General features: G+C 39.2%; 1 protein-coding gene across 1 annotated transcript; it reads right to left on the bottom strand.

Moving 5' to 3' along the window:
* Positions 1–1,923: 1,923 nt before the first annotated feature.
* On the bottom strand, positions 1,924–26,022 carry LOC150079626 (cyclic nucleotide-gated cation channel subunit A-like). The gene is made up of 4 exons (XM_090383144.1): positions 25,876–26,022; positions 13,833–13,963; positions 13,255–13,466; positions 1,924–3,383 (listed from the first exon to the last, which is right to left on the bottom strand). Exons 1-4 carry the CDS (start codon positions 26,020–26,022, stop codon positions 1,924–1,926), a joined length of 1,950 nt encoding a protein of 649 aa, XP_090239270.1.
* Between the last annotated feature and the right edge of the window lie 515 nt (positions 26,023–26,537).

Genomic DNA, 26,537 nt, shown 5'->3' with positions numbered 1-26,537 from the left:
TTTATACAACAATCAGAAAATCAACAACAGAACACACGCGATTTACAGACAATACATACGGATCAATATGACCTTAGTCGTTGATGCTCCTAAAACCGTACAAAATCAAATCAATCAATCTGCGTCCCACACACGGGAATGTGTGTAATATTACACATTCCAGTTTTATGTGAGGAATATGTTTACTTGTAAAATATATGTCATAAAACATTAATATTTCCGTTTTTGGGCTGTTCGAAAATTGGTAGTAAGCTCGCCATGCACAGACGCTTGTGACTAGAATGAAAAGTTGTTTCGCTTGCTAGAGAAATGTAGTGCGTTGCAGATGCTCTGAGATAGCTTAAAATTGAGGATCAGTACTCGTAGATGACTGAAGTCGGATGGAGATAAGGCATAAAGGAATGTTTCTGTGGTTTGCAGCAAGCTTACAGTCCTGATGCATTGCCCTTTTATAGTGTGGTTAGATGAGGGAAGTCGCTTTACCATGGCCAACAAAAGAACTAGGGAAGTGAAAGTGATGCTTATTATTTCGTATGATTGCGATGCCATCATTCTGTTTCATGCTCTTCCTCAAATGGGTTGTGAAAGATATTGTATTATGTAACTGAAACTTCTTCTTGGTGTGCATCTGCGCCTAGCAATACATTAAAACAGCTGCCACTCTTTGGCAATCGCACCAACTGTCTTGCAACTATTGTGATAGTGTTACTTCAACAGTTTTAATGCGAAATTCCTGAGTATCTTCACCTATTTTTCGGACACGACTCCTGTGACTTTCATTTATTGTACAAGATGAAATCACTCAGAGGTAAACGCTTTCGAACACAAAACTGCAAGCAATAAATTGCTCCGTCGTCCACAGTCTTCAACAAATCAGGCTAGATTGGTGTGGGTATCAGACGTTTCCTACATGTTTTCAGTCGAATGGCATAAGAAATGTTAAAACAAGGCCTTGCAGTTGTTGAGCCAATTTCTGTTTTTTTTTTCTAGAAAATTTTGTTTTAACCTATTCACAGTATTTAATGATTTGCCATTCCAAACTCTGCTGCTTAACTGTACTTAATCACATTGAAAACGCCAGTGGCATGACTGATACTACAACAGATACTGTTTGTTGATATATTTATTATTATTTTTTTATTATTTAAGTGTGGTAATCAAATATTATCAGGTGGAATGACCTCTCCTTCCCCAGCACTTTAGTGAGGTGAAGAACTCAGAGCAGAAAATATTTTTAGTCTAATTGTAACACTTAAATGAACTTGGACTAACCTGTAGCGAATTTAAACAGAAAATTACTATCTACATCAATCTATTTATATAAAATTACTTCTTTATTGTATGAATAAGCTACATTATTAGTAAGATGGAAACTTATAAAGTCACCATAGTATAAATAAACAAGCCAACAGTGTTTTTTTTTTTTTTTTTTTTTTAACTCCCACATCACATTGCATGCATCCGTATTAACGCTCCAGTATAGGAAATGGTAAATAGTCGAAAAAAAACCCTCCCTATAACTTTATGGACTAATATTATAATGCATCTTGGAACTAAGAGATAGAAATATTCCAAAAATTGGCCTATTGCTGTGCTAAGCAAAAGAACTCACTGTTGCTATGGAAATTGGTCATAAGTTGAGACGAGGACAAGGCATGCTTAAGGAGCTAGTTTGGACATATTGTTATAGAGGAATTGTAGATAAAATAGAACTTGTTACATTCGTACAAAATTGTTCCTATAAACATTCTTTACTGCATTAATACAGATTTGTTGTGTGTGTATGTTTTATCTGTCACATACATAGAGGAAGAATTTTGTTATTGGTCAGTAAACTGTTTCTGGCTCTGTAACTGAATCACAGATGTCGCTTTCAAAAATAACACCACAAAATTCGAATATATGATGTAGCCCTTTAGTGTACTAACTGCCTTCTGATTGGCTTTCATCGCTGCTTTCATCACAAATTGCGGACGGGGATAACCCAGTCTCTTCATCTGCATCATCATCCTCTTCTACCACCTCACCACTAAGCTTTTCTAGCCTAGAGATGCGTTGTTTCAGTTTTTTCTGAGCCACTGCATACTCCGCTAGGAGGTGTGAGAATCGCATCTGAAGGTTTTCTACGGATGTGGACAAACGGTCACATTGATCTTTTAATGTTTCTTCTTTCTTTTTTTCTGCCTTTGCAGCTTCTTCGTCTAAAAGGCCATCTTTAATTAAAAACTGCCGACCTCTTTCAATCAGCATTGTTTGCGCCTCTGGATATTCGGCAAGCACTTTCCATAAGTCTTCTTTGGAGAGACAGAAGAGGTCAGAAAATCCAACACTGCGTACGTTTGCCGTTCGCCTATTGCCTGTCTTCACCCCGGATATGTTGAGGATGCTCAGTTCTCCAAACACACACCCCTCACTTAGGGTTGCTAAGACTAAATGGCCATCTTCCCCTACCACTTGAAGACGACCCCTCTTCACTATGTACATTTCCTTTCCTACATCACCTTTTCTACACACGTAGTCACCAGGACTAAAAACTTGCAGTTTAAGATTAAGCACTAGTTGTACAAGTAAGCCTGGTTCACAATCCTGAAATATTTTAACCCTTTTCAAAGTGTCTAAATGCACATGGATGGCGATTTCAGCTTTAAGCTTATCTGGAAGCACAGATGTCACATCATCTTCGTCTAGAGACTGTCGATTCATCCAGAGGTAGTCGAACCACTTAATGACTTTATCTTCCAGTTCATTCGTAACTTTACGGAACTCCAGATATTGTTTCACACCATCCATCCTTCTCTGAAATTCCGATCTTCTGGCGTTCATATTAGTAATCATACTGCCCACGTTACCCACGATGGTAGCAAAGATAAGCACCCCAATGAGAAAGTTCACCACAACAAATATATACTCAACGTCCCTCACTGGAGAAGGCATCTCACCAATGGTTGTTAAAGTTAATGTGGACCAGTAGAAACAATAGATGTATTGGTGAGTGAGGGAGGCAAAACGAGGCGTGCTCATGTTATAAACCCAAGTGTCCGAACCAAAACCGATGGCATAACTGGCATAGAAATAGAAGCAGGCATCCCAGTGGATTATCACCAATATAATAAAGATCAGTTTCGCTATTCGAAAGGCATACGGAAAATTTGTCCTCGTTTCCGTCCTATCAAAGAATTCCAGCAATCTGTGGAAATGCATCAGGCGATTCAACCGGACTATGACAAAACACGGCACTTGAAGGTGACAGGATGTCCCTAGCACGAAGTAGAGACAATCTGTTGGTAATAGGCTAAGAATATCCAGCTTGAACTGATACGATTTCACGTAGTTCAAAAGGAGTTTATTAGTATCCTTCACTAGAAGTCCATGTTCTAAAAAACCTGCAATTAGAAATAAGAATAAATCAGTACTAGTATAATTAAAGTTATCTACTGAATTTATCTTAAACGTATACATTTAATTTAAACACAGTACTTCAGAATTAAATATAAACAAATAAAATTTTAATAATTTGTGATTGTAAAATAAAAATTTCACTCAGTTTATTAACGCCAGCTAGCGGAAATCAGAACATGTCGAATGGCAGATTTATGTTGAGTGTTACTTGTTTGGACTAAAAAGCTTTAGATCTGTTGCTGTTATTCCCGTAGGGTTATTATTGTGAACAGAATGAATTATAATCAGTTAAAAACCAGTTATTAGTTACTGATACTTGTTTGTAATCGTTGTGTATAAGAAGTACTAAATTACGTGCCAAGAACTATTTAGGGTTAAAATACGAGTCAACATCGAATATAAATGTAATGAAAGGTATTTTCGTGTCAATGAGAAAAGGTAAGGTGTCATTCAATTAATTTCGAAAAGATTACTTAGTTAACATTGTAATTTCAGATAAAGGCATAGATAATTTTCCCCCTTCAAGTTATTTGTTTAAAGCTGTCAATATTGTATTTTCAATCGTAAAATTGCTTGTCAGTAGCTGCTCGTTCTTACATTACTCGATACAATACTATTGAGGTAAGTTTATTCGTTTCTTGATTGAATGGCTTGTGTCCGCGACAAAATAATGACATTGAAAGCGTAGATTGGTTGAATAGAGACTGTTAATTTGCGATTTTCGAGTTGTACAATGCGGTGGTGCATTTTTAAAGCTTAATTAATGTTGGTTAAAGACATGCGCACTACTACCAAAATTTAACTACATTATCAAATTTTTAATTTTGCTAAGTTTAAATTTGTTTGGATAAAATTAGCACATTCTCTCTCTCTCTCTCTCTCTCTCTCTCTCTCTCTCTCTCTCTCTCGATTTAGCTTAAAAAAGGATTAATAGCACTGCAGTTAAGTGAAGGTAACTGTTAAACGGAAAAGTGTTGAAATTTATGCCATTTCACCTAAAAGAGGAAGCTACATTTCAATCCAAGATACTTGATTAGTGCTGCCTTCCGTCGTATAACTAATACGAATGAAATATTCAGTCACTCCAGTCATTCTTTCCCACCAACGAATAATCCTCAAAGTTTGGGTGAATATATTTCGTGCTTGCTGCAAAAGAAAAGCTGTTTTCACAGTGGAAGAAACTATCGTCCCTACAGAAAAGCCCTCTAGATGTGCTTTTCAAATCAAATTTTGACCAAAACTACCTGAAATACAGTATTATAATAAATGGTTGGTTTGTTTTGAATTTGCACAGAAACAGCTAAAGCCATAAAGCGACAGTAAATCGTGGCTTTAAATTATGTATTATTCTGTGTTCGATTTACTGTTTTTCCGAACTTTAGAAATCCCCCCCCCCCAAAAAAGTAATATTGCCAGATAACCTTTGTCGAAAAACCAGACAACTACTGGTTTCTCATAATTGCAACTTCCGGTTTCCCGTATTCATTCAATTAATTCAGAGTGGATTGGCTTGCTGGATGGTTTTCATAAAATTAGCAGACAAAGCTACAACTTAAATTTGATTGTGCAACTTTTATCAGTTCTGTTAGTTATTTCACACATATTCAACGCAGAAACTCAGTTTATCCCCATAGAAACTTAAATTGTAATGAATCATTCGAAACTTTATTATTCTATGTGCGAAAATAATAAACGATTAGAGAATAAACGCGGTATACTCGTAGTTCTACCTAAAAGAGCAACAGTGGTTGTAAAATTTATTAAAACTCGGGAAAACTGGATAATGAAAACTGGATTTAATCGAAATTTAATTAACAAACTTAAAATGATAACAAACCTATGTATATATATATAGGAAATTGTTTTCAATTTAAGACGTGATACGGAATTAATGAAACAAATTCAATGCGAAGAAAATTACTGGTGAGATGTTTTGAAAAGAATTAATGCTACTGATAAACTGCTTTATTTAGCATTTAGAGGTAGCAATGGTAAATATACATTCTAAACATAGTTGCAATTAACCTGCTTGGAATATCTTAGTCAGTTTGACGAATTAATGAATCGTTTAGAAATGTATGCTAATTGTGGAACTGGTATTATATTTCTTAAACTTGTGATGAATTTATAAATTTAATAGCGAATAAAACAAAAGAAATCAGAAGTAAAAGAAGCAATTTATTATTCACTAGTAGTTGACTCAATTCGCGATATTAGTCACGAAAATATCAATTAATTTTTAAAATTAGGAAATTTAAAATTTTTAAAAGAATTAATTAAAGATTTTATGGTTTCCTACCAGTATAACAGCACAATGCAGAACAATTAAAAGAATACGTAATTTAAACAAATTAAATTAGAGTAAAGCTTCCACAATGCTTCCAACATGGTATGGAAGTATTCAGGATTATACGCCAGATTGAAACAACACAGTTCTACAGCAAATTACGTACCATGTGTTAGTCCTGAAGCAGTGCATTATTTTCTTTTATATAGTTTTCCCTTTTTTTTTTTTTTTTTTTTTTTTTTTTTCTGCTTCTACACGACGATGGAGTATATTAGATCACTATTTAGGAGAAAATTCAGTTACATTTTAAAATTAAACGGAATAACATGAATAACTATTGCATGCAGACTATGCTGGCATTAAAAAGAGGATATAAAATATATTCAGCAAGCTATAATTAAAAATTTTCTGTCTGCGAAAGTCAAAAACCTACACTGCTTGACAAAATAACAGAGAAAAATGTTTTTCGTGAATATTTTATTGTGAATAGTGTCGCCGAAGGCAAATGTTTTATATATTAGGCATCCTAAAATGCAAATTCCGAGTCTCCAATAGAAATCGAGCTGCTACCTTACAGGGCCCCAAATTATTCATGCCTATAAAAATACGGATTGCGACAACATCACTTCATTCCCGTTTTTTGGCTTGCTCAGTGGGACGGCCACATCTCCAGTACTCAGGATGGCAAGGCATCGTCGTTTAGACATGTATAGTGTCTTATGTAAGGTGGCTCCCAAACGCTAGTTCAACTCCGCCCTGGTACACTGTGATATTACAAAAACTCTGCAGAAAGGCCAGAAATGTGTGTAATGCTATGCTTGTGTCATGTATGTGTTTGTTATGTTGTTTCTGACCGCTTTGCTATCAGGAAGCAACAAGCACCAGGGTGGTGAGTCCTGATACCTGTCTATGCCGCTAGGAGGCGGGCCACAAATCGGCGCGAACCGCAGCAAACCTCGAGTGTCACGTACTGAATGTCGAAATCATTCAAAGTATGAGCAAATAAATTTAATTTTAACAATAAATTAAAAAAAAATAAATAATATTAATAAAATAATCAAAAAAATTAAAGATAAAAATAAGTAAAAAAATAAATAAATAAAAATAAAATTCAGCAAAAATAAAGATAAAAATAAGTTAATAAAATGGGGGAAAAATAAATAATAATAAAATAATAAAAAATCATCCTGCACCAGTGTAAGGATGCAGACCCCGCCTCAGGACCAGCCTGAGGTTAGCAGGAAATAGAAGTCAAGAAGACAGTGATGTACTCGGCGTCATACACGTTTGTTAACCAACTGTCCAAGTCGAAGATGATACATTAGCTAAGAAAAAAAATGGTGGTAGTGACGATGGCGGTGGTATTACGAGATGGCGATGATAGAGATGCTGGTCTGGACTGGAGGTAGAGCTGGAATAGGAGTAGTTCCTGAAATTGGGGCACTACTGATGATTTGTCCACGTCTGGCAAAGGCTTTATGTGCAATATCTTGCAGAAGATGAAATTTTTCTTTGGAGTCCAAGAGAGAGGACTCATTGCCTGGGGAGAATGGTTTTAGATAATTCTTTGAGATGGCGGGCCGTTGGACAACTTGAAGCCGGACAGTCGCAAGCGGAGATGACACGTTGGCTTAATATGTTACGCAGTGTCGTTTCGGCACTGTAGAGAGTTTCATGAGAGGGGAACCATTACAAGAACAACTGGCCAAGGTTGCCCGAAGGCTACGTCAACCAGAACGGACCGCTGTCTGGCTCTAACAGCAAGACGGAACCTTACGATGCCCTGTCATCAACTGTCTTGAGATTGCTGCGGCCACAGTTTCATGTGAAGCGGACTGTGTTAAGAAGGTTCAATTCAAGTGAACTCTACGCAAGGAAGCCAGGCCAGTGGTCTCTATCCCATTAACCCCAAACCACCGCAGAGTTCGTCGAAACTGGTACCATGAACATGTGACTTGGAGCCCTGACAAATGGGGTACAGTTCTATTCTCGATGACCGTTTTAGCCTACAAAGAGATTCTAGACGTTATTTCGTCTGAAGACAACGAGGAATGCGGTACCATCCCTGAAACAGAGAAAGGGACACTTACGGTGGAGGCGGTGTTCTTGTGTGGGGCGGAACGATAATCAACGGCTGCACCTCTCTTCATGTTTTGATGTGAAAATATCTATGGCGGCACTAGAGTAAAATCGATTGTTAACGAAATTTTCTTACGGTAACGGAAATGACGCAATTGACGTCACTTCCTATTAGATGATTGTTAGATTTTAAAATGCGCAAACGACATGACTTCCTAAATGATGCTAACTCACTCATTAATGTTGATTCGGCAGAGTAAGTTCATACTAACATATGGAAATGGCGTCACTTCCTAAATGACGTCAACCCAGTCACTAACGTTGATTCGGTAGAATAAGCAGCGGGTAGTAATATTATGCAAGAATAAAATGCAGACTTTAATAAAATCTGCTTCTCAAGATTTTGATCAACATAAAAAGTAAGTAGCGTAAGTAAGTAAGTTTCGATCAAACCGTTCAAAAATTTAAACGGTTTTACTTTAGTGCCGCCATAGATGTTTTCACATAAAATAAAGCATCTTTCGTGCGTACAGGGAACACGCGCTGCTTTTTTTTTTTTTTTTTTTTTTTTTTTTTTGATAGGGGTACCGAGAACAGATCCTCGAACCCTATGTGCGACTTTTTAGAGGTATGGTTGACCCAGATTTTCTTTTTCGTGCACGACAACTCCACTGCACGTAGAGCTCATGTGGTGGAGGAATATCTTGAAACTGAAGATGTGGACATGGACATGTGTTGTGTCTTACGCAAGGCGGCCCCTAAACGGTAGTTTATCTCCGCCATGGTTCTCTGTGATGATATACAAGACTCTATACAATGACCAGAAATGAGTGTAGTGTTGTTTGCGTAGTGTGTGTGTGTTGTTGTTGTTGTGTTGTTTAGCTGTTTCTGGCCGCTTTGCTACCAGGAAGGCAGTTTAAAATTCCGTCTCTAATAAACTGAAGACCAGCATTTCCTTCCCCCTAAGGGGCTAGCAAAAAAAAAAAAAAAATTAATGGACAAAATGTTATTACGTTTAAAAAAATAAAATAAAAAAATAAAATGTAATAAAATAAAATAAAGAAAAAATAATAAATAAAAGATAATAATAATAAATTAATTAGATAAAATGTTAAAATAATAATTATTATTAAAAAAAAAGTAGCTTTTTGAGTAAGTCAGCTCAGCACTGCACATCGTCTGTTGAAAACCTGTGTGGCAAATTCCTGTAGAAGAGCTGAGAAGGCATTTTGATTTGAAATAAGATATCTTTCATTTCCAGAAGAGAAATTATGCACTGTACTAGATAATGTTTGTCTTAAATCTTGGTAAACTGGGCAGAAGAATAAGACATGACTCCAGTCTTCAGAGGCGCCGCAGAAACAGGTATCTGTCGTGGATAGATTGAATTGAAGAAGACGAGCGTTCAAAGAACCGTGACCGGTTAGAATGTAAGATGTAACAAGGCTTGGGTAGAACCAAAACTAATTACTTTTGGAAGTAGTGAATTTAACATCAGGTATAAAACATCTGGTCACTGCTCCTTTGGTCGAGGAATTCCATCTCATTTGCCATCTTTTATGCAGCTCAGTCCAATATTTCGCTCTTTCATTCTTTGGATCGGCAGTGGGATCATAGGTCAAATCGGAAAAGGTTAGAGGATATTCTTTACGAATATAGTACACAAAACCTTTGTACGCAACTGAAGATATCCAACGATTACCGAAGCCAGCACGATCACTTGGCTTAAATCCGATCGAACGCCCTTGGGAATCGCATTGCACGCCGACAGCCAACTCCTTGATCACTTGGTGAGCAAAGGTCTGCGCTGGTGGAAGAATGGGATTTATTGCCACACGATCTTGTAGACACCCTTGTATCGAACATAGTTCACCGCTGTTAGGCCTGTTTAGCCGTTGGAGGGGGATCATGCGCTGTACTGATGTTATGCGATCATATTTTCGTGTATCATGTATCGACTCGACTTCTATAATGTGACCTGTTTAGTAATTCTTATATAATCCCTAAACTGTCCCTGATATCCGTCCGAAGTTTCTCGCTGTCGTCTCACTTCATCGTTATTCTTTGGTATACCACCGTACCAAATTTTCCCCCGCTTCATTGCAAGCTGCACCCGTTACACCACGTTTTCTATGTGTTCTGTTAATTTTGTCGGCAGTGTATTTCCTGAATAGAAATTTCGAATTGGCAAAAAATTTTGACAAATACAAAACTGCATTATTGACAATAATGTAGGACAGAATATTACAGTATTAAGCACAACATGCAAATCTCTTCAGGACTCTAAAATAGATGTATTAGAAGGCATTAATCTTTTAAAATCATTGAATGGATTTATTTTTAAGAAATGGTTGTGAAACTGTAGAAGCTAAATTTTTAACGGAGGAGATATAATACAAAGATGAAAAAAAAGAGAATAAAAAACGTAAAATTATGTATGATGATGCAACATATCATGGAGTTACATTAGGTGGAAAAGAAATGTTTATGGCCTAAATACTGCAAGTATTATTTGTGTTAAATTTATTACTGAAATTATTCATGGTACAGAAGTATACTTGTGAAATACTAAATATGTATATATTTTTAAATGAAATGAATGAAAATGAATTAATATTTGCATATTGAAAAATTAATAAAAGTTTACAAAAATAATATTGATGCCGATAAATTTAAAGATGAAGTTATACGACTTTTAAAATATTCCAATGAAGAAAATATTTTAAATATGAAAGATATGTATAATATAAATGATGGTATGAGAGCTACTTTCCTTAACGTTGAAACTATTCTTAAAACGTTTTTAACCATGCCTCGTAACAAATGGAGAACAGTTATATTTGGTATTGAAAAAGATTAAGAATTATTTAAGGAATAATTTAATACAAAATAAAATGGCCGATTTGTCCTTGTTTTTTATGGAAATAGAATCAACGAACTTGATAAATTATGATATACAATAATTGACGTATTCGCAAAGACAAAGGCCAGAAAAAAATGTTTTTAGTTATATTTATAGTATTGATAAGCAATAATACCTTATTTGTGATTATTATTTATTACGTGTGATTAATACCAGATTTTCTTTCTGGTCTAATTATATTACTTATTGTTTATATAATCGATTCTTATGTGCAAATTTACCATATTTTATATTCGAATGTTATTTATTATTGTGTTAAATTATTGATTATTTTTTTTATCTGTGGTTTTTTACTTTTGTGAATATACCAGATGTTATATTCTCGTATTATCTGAGATAAGCATGTGTACATGTATTAATTTGGGTTATCAATTCTGATATTAAAAAGTTTTTCTTATACTTGATTTTATTTTGAATCTAAAATACCTTAACTTCAAGGGTCCCAAAGTGATTTTGCGACTGGTGCCTCCAAAGGTGTAGGTTCGGCTCTGAATACACAAAATTCAGCTTCATAAACTGCATTTATACTTAGGTAAAATAAGTTTATGGCTAAACTCTGACAAGTCAGCACAACTGACAATAACAAATAAGAATAGAATTGAGTTATCTATGAATGGATCACAGATTAAGGAAGTCAGCGCCTACACTGACCCTGGATTGACGTGGGATGAGGGCCTTACCTTCAAAAGGCACTTTCAAAACACCAGAACAAAAACTCTCGCTGCCATTTGGGCTGTAAGACAGGAGATACCTGGGATTCGGAATCAACAACTAGTGACCCAATACATCCAAAGATATATTGTTCCTGTTTCCCTCTATGCCTCAATTATTTGGTCCTCTGCCCCAAGTACATATACTAGGAAGTTTCTCAGCGTGGAATACTAGGTGCTCCGGTGGCTGAATAGGATTTCCGGGAAGCCCTTTACAATTTAAAAATCCATACTGTATACAAACTTAAACGTAGCTCCATGGATACAGATGGTCACCATGCGTAACATCAGCACTCTTGCACAACTTCTGACTGGGAGTTTAGATGCCCCACAAATTGATAATCCTGTGGTCAGGCCACGCCCTGGGACCCAGCTTTACTACCCTCATAGTCTCCGAAGCGCTCTACATCACACAGAGGGATTAAGGCGGATGTTTCCTGCCAATACTCTGGAGCTCTTTAGAGACTTCAAAATCGACCTGAACAGATACTGCTATGACAAAGCCTACAGGAAGCTTATAGCAGTGGACTACACTGCAAATTTAATGAAGAGAAGTGTACATTTCTGTGGAATTTGTGCCTATGGACTCTTAATCATCTGTGTTGAACGATTTTTGTGTCAAGTGACTGTTGGTTTATTTATTCTTATGTATTCATTGATTTATTTATTCTTATGTATTTTCTGATTTTCAATGTTTCCATCTAATTTGTTGTAGGATGCCACCCTCCTAGATAATGAAATTCCGTCTAATTTGTTTGTATTAGCCACCCTCCTAGATAATGTCTGTACAGGGGTGTTAGATAAACTGATAATAATAATAAAAATTACAGACATAATATATTGACGCCTCATAGCCTTCGTTGCTTTGGCACTTTACATACACGTATGTTTCAACACGCGGGACCAGTGATTGTTATTTCTGGGAAGAAGAACAGGGCCGTTTCTGTAAACTGTAGTAGAAATGTTAACTTTGGGACCGCCTCGTATGTGTTCCAAAAAGCTCTCACAGTGTGTGTGTGTGTGTGTGTGTGTGTCTTGCCTTGCCTTGCCTTGCCTGTGATGTGGAACGTGCACTCTTCGCTAAACACAAACGTTTCAAGACATTTCCGGAGTCTCCACACTGATTTTTGGGATACACCAAGTTCTATGCTGGCTGGCCCGATACTTTGATTTTTTTTTATGTAGTGTGGGATGAAACCTTTCACCTTCTCAACGGTTTCCTCACTTGCAATTGGCCTACTGGACTTCTTACTGTAGTGCACCGAATGTCCTTATGCCAATCGTAGATTGAATGCCTGCGTAGTGAAGTTTTGCTTAACTTTGTACAAAATTTACGCATAACTTGCATCGTGGAATTCATTTCAAAAATGCATTGTACTCTTTTTGTTTGTGCATCGGTGTATGTTGTCATATACTTGCTCACTGTGGTGAACACATTTACAAACTTATGAAGTTACTTTGACTTATCCTATATATAGGCCTATTGTACTTTTGTATTAAAGTTAAAAATATGTTTTTTTATGTACTAGTACTGCCATTATTGTCATCTGGTGGATAGTGAAGTTGCTACTACGTATCAAAAGCATATATTAAAAAGTACTATATATTTAATTTTATAGTGGTGCCCTCTATCGGAAAATCAGAAGAATATTAAATTTAAAATATTTAATATTCTTCATTTTATTGTTTATTGTATTCTTCAATATTTAATACAGTATCTGAAATATTTAAAATATTAGAGATGGCATTTTACTGCTCCCTGTTAAAATACCGAATGAAGTTATGTATAAAAATGATCATATTTTGAAATAATTAAAATAATAATGTCAGTATGTAACAGAAATAATTTCTCTTACCAGTTCTGGCATGGATGATCATATCAATTATGTAGATAACATCACAGATATAATCCAGGCAGTACCACGTCATTGGGCTGAGGTTTTGCAGTTCCCAAAATACACTGCGCCCAATTATCATCACGAAGTTGTACACCAGCGCAGCACTGATCACAGATAACCATCTATAATAGAAATCCTTTGCGGGATTTACAACGAATGTGGAGTGATACCTGGGATAAAATTTAATAAATCGTGAGATTGGGAAAAAAAAATAGAGAAGAAAATTTATGAACGACATTTACAAACTAAAACTTCAAATTAAATGAAACATCTCAGTAACTGCACATAAACAGGTAGAGTAGAAGTTTTAAAGCGAGTTCTCGTATGTACAAATTATGCATTGATTTTCCTATTGCCTGAGATAAGCATATGTACGTGTATTATTTTGGGTTATCAATTCTTATAACCCAAAATTGATGTCAAGCCTTTGGTAGTATCTATTTTTAGAGGCTCTGTTAGAAGCAAAAAAGTCGAAAGATTAGGATAAAATCTGTGCCTAATTCCGTTCACTAACGATGATAAGTGTAAAATCATACCATTCACAGCATCTGTATTCAGGTTCGGGCTGACCGCCATCCCCAACTGGGCCGCTAGAAAACTTCTGTAGGAACGAGTCCGCTCTTTCCAGATCACGTGACCTTGACCTTCCTCTCGGCCAGCGTAGATACTGCATGAATTTAAAAAAAAAAAAAAATCTGTGTGTTAGCACCTAAATAAGGCATACTGTAGATAATTAATAGATATAGTTAGCATTTCATGTTACCTTTAATTTGATGTGCCTGTTAATATTACTTTAACAATTTAAATGTTAATGTTAGTTTATAGGTTTTTGGTCCTTTTGCACAGTGTGCAAATTAGATTTTTAATACACACTAATATTGACATGCACCGTGCGAAAACCACGTGAGCTACCACATTATGGCCAAAGCAATCAATGCACCAAAAAATCCCCGGAGAAATTTAATATTGCTTTTACGTATTACTAGATTTAGTATTCACCACAAACATAGCTATGGTCGTCATTTGAATTTTTTAATGCTCTTATAAGCAAAATCGATAGAAGATGGTGCAGTTTCTTTTCACGAAGTTATACCAAAGACACCCTTTGGTTTCGATATGTTTGTTGCTTTTGACAGGAACAACTTGTTTTGAAATGTGACGTTTAAAATGATTGTGATCTATAAATAATTAAATTATGTTTAGAGTTATTATTCATAAGTCGAAGGCTAATTTACTTTTAAATAAAAATATGCTGGTGCTTAAAAGTTAAAGTAAAAACTCGAAAATGTAAATAAATCAAAACCTTTTTTAGATTATCATAAAGCATCAGGGAGACATTCGTAATGTGTCAGTAATACACAGAGATTGAACAAATTTCGATATGAAATTACAGAGTTATGCAATTAAGTTTATGAGCGATTCAAATGGCGTAGCGATAGCACATCCGTAAACACATTTTCCACACTGAACAAGGTGTGGAAAATGTGCCACAGGGATGCTGATCAGTGTTGACTCAGTTGCTTCCTACAGTTGTTGCAAATTGAATGGTTGCGACTCGCAGCTCCGCAGAGTTCATTCCATTCGTCCCGTAAGTGCTCAAGTGTATTGAAATCTACGAACAGACTCCACCACACGGTGGCGTATAACATTATCCTGTTGGAAGAGAACCCATTCGCACACAGATACACTGCAGCTTTGCTCCGGCGGGTAGACATTGGTTATATGCAACGTCTGGCCTCAGCAGAAGCTTGGCGGCTAAATGGCCAGAAGAACAACGGTACACAACACTACTCATCTACAATATCCATACACTTTTAAATCTCTGGCCTTTACAGTGTACTGTATCACACGACAATGTAAACTACGCGGAGATGGGGGAAACCCCTGGTGCCGTTTGACCCCAAACACACACACACACTTTACCGCCCCCGACATTGGTCACCATGTGGCTGGCAGCAAGGCTATAGAAAGGCGCCGATATAACGCGGTGGCCACGCTAGTACGCTGCAATTGACTGGGAAGGGTGCCCCACCAGTGTAAACCCGAGCTGGAAGACCGTTCCAACAAACTGTGCCCTCAATTGTGTAAATTGAACTTAAAAACATGTATTTAGTGACTCCCCCCCCCATAGACTCTACCATAGACTCTACATGGTTTTTGTTTTCAAATTGTAAAGTATTTAAGTTATGCAAATATAAGTGTCACTAACGCCTCCAGCTCCCTGAAATACCCCCACAGAAATCTGCTCCGCTCTGGGAACATCTCTTAATTTGACTGTCCCCCCCCACATCTGTATCAGTGGGGGATAGCCCAAATCTGCTGCCAGCTGTAACTCAGCTACAATTATAGCTACGGACTTGTGGCAACTTCCATTCATCATCAACTTGGCAGTCCTTTCTAACTGCTGACCCAGTACCCGCTATTCGAAGTTTTTCCGATTATCCGTAAAACCCGAGAACTATAGAAGGAAAAATGGAAAAAAACGCCTGCAGATGCCCAAATGGGACCGGGAATCGACCCAGCCAGTGTGGACTTGCAGGAAAGCCCAGACAAGGTGAGGGCCACCCCAGCACCAAAACGCAAGAACAAGAGGGAAACGCGTAGCCAGACAGAGCAAAAAGAGCAACAAGATCCTGCAATACCACAGATAGACCTGGCAGGTGATAGTAAAAAACAGGACAAACATGTCCTGGACCCTAACATCCCTGAGGGCCCTGTTCTCCAACAAATACTTGTGCTCCGAACGGCACTCGAAACACTCTTTAAAGAACAAACAAATAGAATAACAACAGTGCTTCGGGCCGACATAGCCACCATATGGAGCAAACTAGAGACCATACTTCTTGACACTCAATCAAAGTATGAAATCGCAAACGCCAAACTGGAAGTCTATCAGGAAGGAAGGGCTAAAGAAATTCCACAGCGCGCCCCGTCCTACTCCGACGTGCTGAGGATCAAAACACAAGAACCGTAAGTGTTAACCGCAGAAAACATACCCAAACGAAAGACTCTCCTGCCAACACCACATTTGGTCATCCTCCGACCAACCTCCACAGAGGAACATCCCACAAGCGAAGAGATAAAAAACACTGTCATTACAAACCTCGCAGGCGATCTAAAAACGACTAAAATAAAGTCAGTCCGCAAAACGCGTAACATAGGTGTGATAATTGAGACACAGACAGCAGAGGATGCTAAAAAGATAATTACAAATCCAAAGATTCAAACCCTTGGCCTGGAAGCAGCGCCACCAAAAAGAAGAGGACCGAGTATTGTAATCTACGACACCGACAAGGATCTGACCCCAGAAATGTTGCAGGATGAACTCTATACAAGAAACCTCTAGCGAGATCACCCAGACATGGAACCCACAAGCCTAATAACACCAAAACATCAAACGAGATCCAGATCAGGCATGGTTACAAATTGGGTCGTGGAACTATCGCCAGCTGCGTGGAAAACCATCAGCCAGCAAAACAGAGTATTTATAAACTGGGGCAGCCACCGCTACAGGGAGCATGTGTCTGTACCCAAATGCTTTAGATGTGGCCGCTTTGGGCACACAACACATACCTGTGCCCAAACCCAGCCTACATGTGGCCATTGCGCTGAACGAGGCCACGAATTTAAATCATGCCCAAAAAAGGACAAACCACCTATGTGTGCAAACTGCAAGTCACAAAAGCTGCAGGCGGATCACTCTATCAGGGACAATAAGTGCCCTATATACCAAAAAGCAAGGAGTACATACCAATTGAGACTCGATTATGGGTACACATCTTAGACCATATAATAACAACAGGGTACTATTTGCCCAATTAAACGCCCAGAGGTCCAAGGCAGTTGCCGCGCAGCTGACCAGGACAGCAAACTAGGAAAACCTGGATATCTTGCTCATCCAGGAACCATATACGCACAGTAAGAAGGTCAAGGGATATCCCCTGAAGTATAAAATCGTGCAAACTGATGATGAAACGCCATGGGTCGCCATTCTAATCAGAAATCCAGACTACACAGTCACCAAAATCACAAATTACTGTCTCTCATGGGCTGTATGTGCCCACGTCATCACTGCACTGGGCGAATTTTATGCAGTATCGCTTTACTGTCGGCCAGGAGAAGATATCCTCCCAGCTATAACTTACCTGCAAAATGTTCTGGAGGAATTCCCGAACGCTAAAATCGTAGTGGCCGCTGATGCAAACTGCCGTTCGCCGGCGTGGTTTAGGGAAACCCCGGAGCGACGTGGCGCGGTAAATGGACAACACCTGGAGGAGTATCTGGCAAACAGTTGCTATATGATCCTTAACAAACCAAACAACCTACCAACATTTTCAAACACGATGTGGGAGGCCACGATTGATGTTACTTTGGCTACCAGATCTCTAGCGGACCACATTGCATTCTGGACTGTCAGAGAAGACTGGACCTCATCTGATCACCGAACAATTACCTTTCAACTAAACCGGAAACTAAATAGACAAATGGTACATAGACAAATGCAACACAGATATGCTGTTGAGAAGGCAGACTGGCCTCTCTTCCAGGAGTCATTACGTACAGCTGCTCAAGCACTTGACACAGAAGGACTAGACCCAGATAGACACCAAGCTAAAATTGTCAAGCTTATCACAGATGCAGCAAACAATTCCATAAAGCGGAAAAAACCTACTCCGGGAGCTGTTCCCTGGTGGTCCCCAGAATTACAACAACTCAGACGTGTGGTAAACACCTGCCGAAAAAATTTTCAACGTGCCAGGCGTAGCTGGCCTGCAGTAGAGGTGGAAGCACCACGACAACAGTACCGAACGGCCAGGAATCAATATATAGCAAAGATCCGTGAACGAAAACAACGCTCCTGGGAGCACCTAGTATCCACAGTTGGAAACGACAACCCCTGGGGAGTGGTCTACAGAGTGACCACAAATAAACTCCCCAGAGGCGAAGTCATCCCCACAACCAAGAAGCCACAAGGGGAGTACACCAAAACGTGACAGGAATCCATCAATAATATCCTAGATGCCATGTTCCAGAAACACCTGGATCCAACCACCCCAGAACAAACATCGCTCTGCCTAAGAAATAGTACCTACACAACAATCGAAGAGGAGGAGCCCTTTACTAGGATCGAACTGGACATTGCAGCCACCAAACTAAGAAACAGGAAATCACCAGGCGCAGACTTATTAGAGCCAGAAATCGTAAAAAAGGCAGTTGAGACTATCCCAGAAAAAATACTAAATTTATTTAACCAGTGCCTAAAAGAAGGCTATTTCCCACACACCTGGAAAACGGCAACGCTTCGGCTCATCCTCAAAAATCCAACAAAGCAGCAGGATCTCCCAGGGTCCTACAGACCCATAGCCTTACTGTCTGTACTGAGCAAACTGATGGAACACCTTCTACGAAATCGGATAGAAACTCACTACTCAAACGCAGGCCTTCAATCCCGAAATCAGTTCGGGTTCAGAAAAGGACACTCCACCGTAGATGCATTGGAAAATATTGTTAACGCCGCAACCACAACCAACCGAAAGTACTTCCTCGTCATCGCAATAGATTTTGCTGGGCCGTTTGACACTCTCTGGTGGCCAAGTGTCCTCGGCAGGCTCCGGGAGGCTAACCTGCCAGCAAATCTATACAAATGCATCAGTACATACCTCTCAGACAGATCAGTCACAGTCACTACTCCGTATTGCTCCGTATCACGGTTGATACACAGAGGATGCCCACAGGGTTCCGTTCTTTGCCCTCTTCTTTGGAATGTCGTCCTAGACGGCTTCCTAAATCTCAACCTTGGAAACGTCACATCCCAGGCTTATGCAGACGATCTTATTCTGATGCTTGCTGAGGACTCCAGAGCACAATTAGAGAACTCCGCAAATAGAGCAGTCACTATCCTGCAAGACTGGGCTGACAACAACAAACTCACAATTTCTCCAACCAAGACATGTTCAGTCCTACTCAGGGGGAACCTAGATATTAGGAGGCCTCCCCAAATCAAAGTCCAGGGGAAAACCGTCAAACTCGCAACGGAATTAAAACATTTGGGAGTCATGCTCGATAGGAATCTATCCTTCACACCACATCTGACATACATCAGGAATAAAATCAGAAACTATTCTGCACTCTTTGCAAGAGTCACCCGTAAGGACTGGGGCTTGAGGAAAAGGACCCTCGCCCTCTTCTATACGACAGTATTCCTGCCAGCCATTTCATATGCCTCCGGAGTCTGGTACCACAAAGCGACCACCGCGGTCAACAGGAGAAAACTCGAGACGATACAAAGATATACCCTGCTAACGATATACCCAGGCTCTGGAGCCTGCAGTACTCACGCGCTGCAGGTCCTTATGGGTGCCCTCCCCTGGACCTGGAGATCGTTCGTCGCGGAATCCTACACCACCTCAGCAAAGGAAAAACGTCCACCTGCCTGAACTACACGACTGACTTAGCCAATGACCCTAAAATGGAAAAGAAGCGACTCACACTGCATCTCCAACAGACCTGGCAAACCCGCTGGGAAAATTCAATCAAAGGTGAAATCACCCGGAAATTCGTGCCGACAATTCAGACGGTATATCCAAAATATCCCCACTGGCTGTCTCCAGGACTCCTGGTCACATACCTACTCACCGGACACGGTGCATTCAGACACTAGTTGTCAGGCTTCCGACTCAGTGACACTCCTCTCTGCCACTGTGGCCAAACAGAAACATGGGAACACCTCATGTATCACTGTCACCTGTATCAAGATCTACGCTGCCGCCTCATCACTGAAATTCGATTCACACTGCAAAACCAGGAACACCTCATCCTAGAAGAAGAAGACAGCTACAAAGTGCTAACAAAATTCGCTCAGGGCCTCTTCAGCAGAAGACGGACCTTCCCCCAGCCGCAACCACTGCAATGAAGAGAATGCAAGTACCCATCAAAGCTGCCCATAATCTGAAAAACAATTCGACACCACTAAGGACCACAAGAACAAATCAAACCCGCAGGGATCCGACTTCATAACAGAAGGAACAAAATGAAATCGCAAATGCACATCCAAGCTGACTGGACTAAATAACCTCGGATGGGATCTTAACCAATGAATGGCTACAAAATAAACTGGACTTTGTAAACCTCGGATGGGACAATGTCCCAAAAATGACATTCCACCGACTGAAGAAACTGCAGAGCCTCTCTCCACACTAGCCTTATTGGCGATCTGACCTGGCGCCCTTGCCTGGTCCACTTTTCTTCCCTTTCCCTGGCCGGGGGGGGGAGGTGATGGTCCCTCTGTCTCCTTCCCTCCTTGCCACCCACACTTTCCCTTCTGGTGGGGCATGGGCATGCCCCACCAAATCTTGGAGTCACCCTCCCTATCGACTCCATTCTTCTGTCTGTCGCCCCCCCCCCCCAGCCTTCAGTCTCTCTCCCACTCTACCTGCACGCAAGCGAAAGCCCCACACATCCAAACTTAATTACAGCCAAATTTGATTCGCCCACAATTTTCGGCCTCACAATTCTAGCACAACCACCACGCGATAACCTCTCAAATTTTTTTTTTTTTTACTTAGTTATTTTTATTTTTTATTTATTTATTTATTATTTTTTTAAATTTTATTTTATTTTATTTATTTATTTTTTTTTTAGATCCTAGCCACTGAAATCTCAGGAAACTAGGTGGCAGGACCTGCCAGAGTACTTATTTAAAATATTGGTGTACCTGGTCTGCCTCCACGGGGCAAAGTGTGGGCAACGTCTGGCCTCAGCAGAGGCCTGGCGGCTAAATGGCCAGAAGAACAACGGTACACAACACTAATCATGTACAATATCCATACACTTTTAAATCTCTGGCCTTTACAGCGTACTGTATCACACGACAATGTAAACTACGCGGAGATGGGGGAAACCCCTGGTGCCGTTTGACCCCAAACACACTTTACACTTTAACGCCCCCGACATTACGTGAAAAAGGCATGGGTTTGAATCTTGTCAGTGATTTGTGGAATTTTTATGAGTTTTTTTTTTTTTTTTTTTTTCAGAATATCGCTAAATTAGTCGGGCTCAGGCAAGGGTTGCTTGAATTTAAATCCTGGAAACTCGAATTTTTCAACCAACAAACAGCAGGTGGAAGAATATGTACTGCTACAGACAAAATATATCCTGACGATTCATATCCCTAGTTACTTTGACGCTTAACACTCACATAACATAACCTAACTGCAGCCATGAAGAGATATACCTGTTGGGAAATAATTTAGAAATAGCATGTGCCATCCAAATCTTTCTCAAGGGGTTTAATGTGCACCAAAAAAACATTCCCTGCACCATTATACCGCCACCAACTCCCCTCACGGGTAGCACAGTATATATTAGTTAGTTAGTTATTTGGTTTTTAGGAGCATTAGCAACTAAGGCCATATTGCTCCGGGATATGCGGTGGTCATTCCCTGACCTTTCCACATCCTCCGTATTTGGTGGCGACGGGCTCGAACCCCGGTCTAATCAAGAAGCCTGTGCTATGCACTGCTGCTCCTTCCCACCTGGCTACGGAGGCGCCGACAGTATATATAATAATACCATCCTTCGTACAGTGGGTTCGAGTCCAATTAATGACACCCGGAATTTTTATGGGCTTTTTTCTCAGCGTAACCGAGTTAGTCGTTCTCAGATGAGAGTTGCACAATTTTATCTCCAAGGAGTTCGGGTTTATCGTCCAGCAAACACGGAAATCGACTGCAGAATACACACAGTTTAGACACAAAAACAAAATACTGCTTTAATAAAAACATTTACTCATATTACAAAACAAGCTGAATCCAAATGAGTAATATTAATTTATTGTTACTATAAATTAATATTAATATATGGGTTAATTAAATTCATGTTAGTGCATTATATATATAATATACAATGAATGGACAAAATAATGGAAACACCTGCAATGAAAGTTATAGTTTTGTAATGGCTGTATGACGTATTTAAGAACATACAGTGACGTGTTTTTTTGTTTTTTTTTCTTGCAGGTAGTATTGTAAAGAAGAAAGACGATAAAAGCTGATGTTTATTTAGAGGTGATATAAAAAAAAAGTGAAAAAATTACCGATCTGTCTGAATTCCAAAGAGGTCAAATCATCGGTGTACGTTTAACAGAGGTATTGTTTAATATATCCAGAGCAATTGTGTCGAAAGTGATGTCTACATTCACCAACTATGGCAAAATAAAATCTAATAGGACGAAACTGTGGCAGAAAATCGAGGCTGACTGAAAGAGACTGCCGAACTCTGAAAAGATTGTAATCTGAAAACTTAAAACTACTGCTTCTAAAATAATTGCAGAACTTTATGTAAGTCTCAACAATCCAGTTTTTAGCACAAAAATTTGGCGAGAACTTCATAAAGCTGAAATTTATGGCAGAATGCTATTGCCCAGCCACTCGTCACGAATGGTAATGATAGAAAGAGGATGTAGTGGTGTAAGGAGCACAAAAACTGGACACTTGATGAATGGAAACGTCATATTTTCAGACAGATTCGTCATACTTTTACCAACATCAAGGAGAGGTGACGTCTGGCTAATGCCAAAGGAAGCGCATCATTCTGATTGCCTTGTGCCAACTGCCAAAAATGGGGGAGGAGTAACAATGGCTTGGGCAGCAATGGCTTGGTATTCTTTAAGTCCTATTATCACCCTGAACGGTTAATTACTGCCACTGATTGCCTTGAAATTCTAAGTGACTGGGTTCATCCCACGGTGCAAACATGGTTTCCCACAAATGATGCCATATTTCAAGATGATAATGTTACAATACACAAAGCCAGATGTATTCACTCTTGCTTTGAGGAGCATGAAAGTGAGGCTGAACATGGCCTGTAAAATTAGCAGATTTAAACGTTATGGAGCTACTGTGGGCATAATTAAAGGGTAGAGCGAGAAGCAGATTTTCTCCACTTTCTCAATCACGGAACTTGAAACGTTCCTCCATGAAGAATCGTCCAATGTTCCTTTTAAGAAGTTCGAGATTTATTTTAATCTGTTCCACGTACAATATAAGCTGTTTTATTAGCACCTAGCACCTTATTAGTGCATACCTGTAATTCTTATCACACGTGTTTTCGCCCTCGTGAGTAGCACAGTTGATTGAATCGGCGTCTTCCCACACCGGTGGAAAAGACTTGAGTTTGAATGTTGTCGGTAATGTGAGGAATTTTTATGGGTCTCTTTCACAACGTAGCTAAGTTTAATCGGTCTGAAGCTAGGGTAGTATGGTTTTTTCCCCGAAAACTTGGATTTTTCGTCCAGAAAACAGAAAATCGGCAACAGAATACACGCAATTTGTATATGGTGCAATATGGCAGTAATCGCTGATGCGCCAAAACCCTACAACAAACAAAAGAAACACAGGTGTTTCCGTCATATAGACAGGACAAAAAGACAGCCACTTGTGGTATTTATAGCATATCATACATTAAACATGTGTATCTTCTATGCTTGTTTGAAATTAGAGTATAAGGTTAACTCGTTTTCTCCATTTATAGGTATACGTGATATGATGGAAAAAGCAAGTAGTTCCACCACGAAATATAAGGTACAGAAAAAATGCTGGTGAGTAGCAAAAGGAGCAATAGCATTTTAAAGAAGTAGCTGAATTTTCTGGTGTTTCCAAAAGAGCAGGAATATGAGTTTTTATGGGAAGGCGTGAGTCGAAATGAGCCAGAAATCAGTGGCAGAATTCTAGTCGCAAGTCCCTCCTAAGTGATCGTGTCTAATAAATAAAAAACAATTTAAAACATGACAAGATTTGCTGCAGATAGTCAACAAAGGACTACATCAGCCGATTTCTCAGAGAACACGCAAAGAGCATTGCACAACGTCGAAGTCTGGAGCAGAATCTCCCGAAAAAGACCAATGTTAACAGCTACACAAAAAAAGCCCCCGCGGAGATGGACTAAATGACATAAAAACTGGACTGTTGATTATTGGAAAGATGTGATGTGATCTGACAAATCCATTTTTTCTCTAATGATGGGAGGGACCAAGTTCATAGAAGAAGTAATGATGCATTTCATGTGGATTGTGTGCAAAGTGTCGTACAAGATAGTGGTGGATCAGTGATGCTTTGGGGATGTTTTAATTATGATGAAGTGGGTCCTCTGCTTGAAATACCAATCACGACGAATCAGGCTGGCAGACTGGTTGTACCTTTTTCTGGGCATTTGAAGGACACTCATGATTCCGATGCTTCAGTGTTCCAGATGACAGCTGTCCGGTTCACAGAGCCCCTACTGTTTTTAACTTGCACGAGGAACAGTGGAATGGTAGGACATTTAAAATGGCCAGCAGAGTCACTAGATTTACATCCTATAGAGAACGTATCTTGTACGGAAAGTGAAAACGCAGCAACACCATTCATTAAACCTGAATGAATTACGGGCTTAATTGTTTTCAGAACGGCCTAATATTGATATGAACTATATAAATGGACTAGTTGAATTCCTCCCAACGAGAATTCATGAGGTGATTCGTACTAAAGGAGGGATAACGCATTATTAAATGAAAAATTTGCACAGACAACTAATTTTTTCCGGTGTCTGTATATGAGGTGCGAAAATAAAGTTCCCGGACTGGTACAATAAAAAGAACACAAAGTGAAAGAGCTCAAAAATGGTTTCATTTATTCAAAGTACTCACCAACTGACTTATTACGCCGTTCTAAATGTATTTGAAAAGAGTCAGCGAAGGCGTCTAAAGATATGATATACAGTTCGGCTGTTACATTTTTCTTTATGTCTCCTTAACATGAAATCTCTCTGTGTTTCCGATGAGGGTAGTTTTTACCTTGGGAAAGAGGAAGAAGTCCGCTGTTGCTAGGTCGGGAGAGTAGAGTGTTGTAGTGTTTAGGAGTATCAGCGACTAAAAACATATTGCCCCGCATATAAATTGTTAGTAAATTGCGTGTGTCCTGTAGTCGAGTTGCCTGTTTGCTGGATGAAAACCCTGAGTTTTCGGGAGAAAAACCAAGCTACTCTCGTCTGTGATCAACTAATCCACGTTGTGAAAAAGTCCCATAAAAATTCCTCACCTTATCGACGGGACTCGAACTCAAGTCTTTTCTAACCGGTGTAGGGAGGACGGCGATTCTACCAACTGTGCTATCCAGGAGGGCGAGAGTAGGATGGATGGTTGATCAAAAATTCAGAGTAGTGATGAACGTAGTTTTCCATACATTTAATGTTATAAATTTGGGTACGTTCCAGGCAAAACCCAAGGTGAGTTTTGCCTGGAACGTATCAAGTAAATTTAACATTGACTCGTCTTTATTGAAAATTTAATAAATATTAGACATAATCAATTAATAAAACACACACATATTAGAATCAAGTCGTAGAGAAGTGAGCTTCTTTACGGGCTGATGCTTGTTCTCATCATGCAGTTCGCATACTAAATTATTAAAATTATTAAAAAGTATATATTGAAATAAATCCTCAGTTGCAGAAATAAAATTCAGTAATGTACATACGCCAATTGCAAACATTTAGATTAAGCAACCGCGTAGAGACGTCATCAATCGGTCCCAAATGGCATACCTGTATGCTGTGCGCAACCCGACGGAACAGGGAAGGTTCCTTACGGCGTTCTTCTTCCGCAACCATTTGCTCTATACGTAAGGCCTGGGAGGAGATACTATTTCTTATGGAGGCACCATTAGGCGTGGACACACCATTCTCTATCATCTCCAAGTCCTCCCTAATTTGTAGAGTCGTTGTTTCGGATTTCGAAGGTTCTGTGGCGCTGCCATCTGTCGGAGGATGTAAGAGAGTGTTCTCTGCAAGGCTTTTTTCTGCCGACTGAGACAAATTTTCCACTTGGCTCTGCTTACCATTTGTCGGATGCCCATTAGCTACTTTGTTAGGAGGTTCAGCCGCTGCCATCACGTTAGGGGAAGTTCGAAGTGGGGTGTACTATCTTGGCCACACGTGCCAAGGCAGAATGCCTGTGGAACAGAGCGTGGTGTCTATGGTCATTGTGATACTTAAGGCTTTTCTCCCTGCGCACAGGTCCTATAAGAAAAATTAAGTTAATTTAAGTTAATAATTACCGGTACCAAAAAGTATACAAACGTATAATTCGAAACCTGCTCAAGTTTAAAAACTGAAAAAATAAAGTTCAGTTTTATTTAAAATGAAATTCGTTATTTTATGCTTCAACTATAATATTTACGAACTAGGATCTCTCTGTGGATGTCATC

This window comes from Mastigoproctus giganteus, chromosome 10 (assembly GCF_048544385.1).
Source record: "Mastigoproctus giganteus isolate SK-2022 chromosome 10, ASM4854438v1, whole genome shotgun sequence".
NCBI lineage: Eukaryota > Metazoa > Arthropoda > Arachnida > Uropygi > Thelyphonidae > Mastigoproctus > Mastigoproctus giganteus.
The sequence above is the reverse complement of the archived record's forward strand: the minus strand, read 5'-3'. Positions and strand labels throughout refer to the sequence as shown.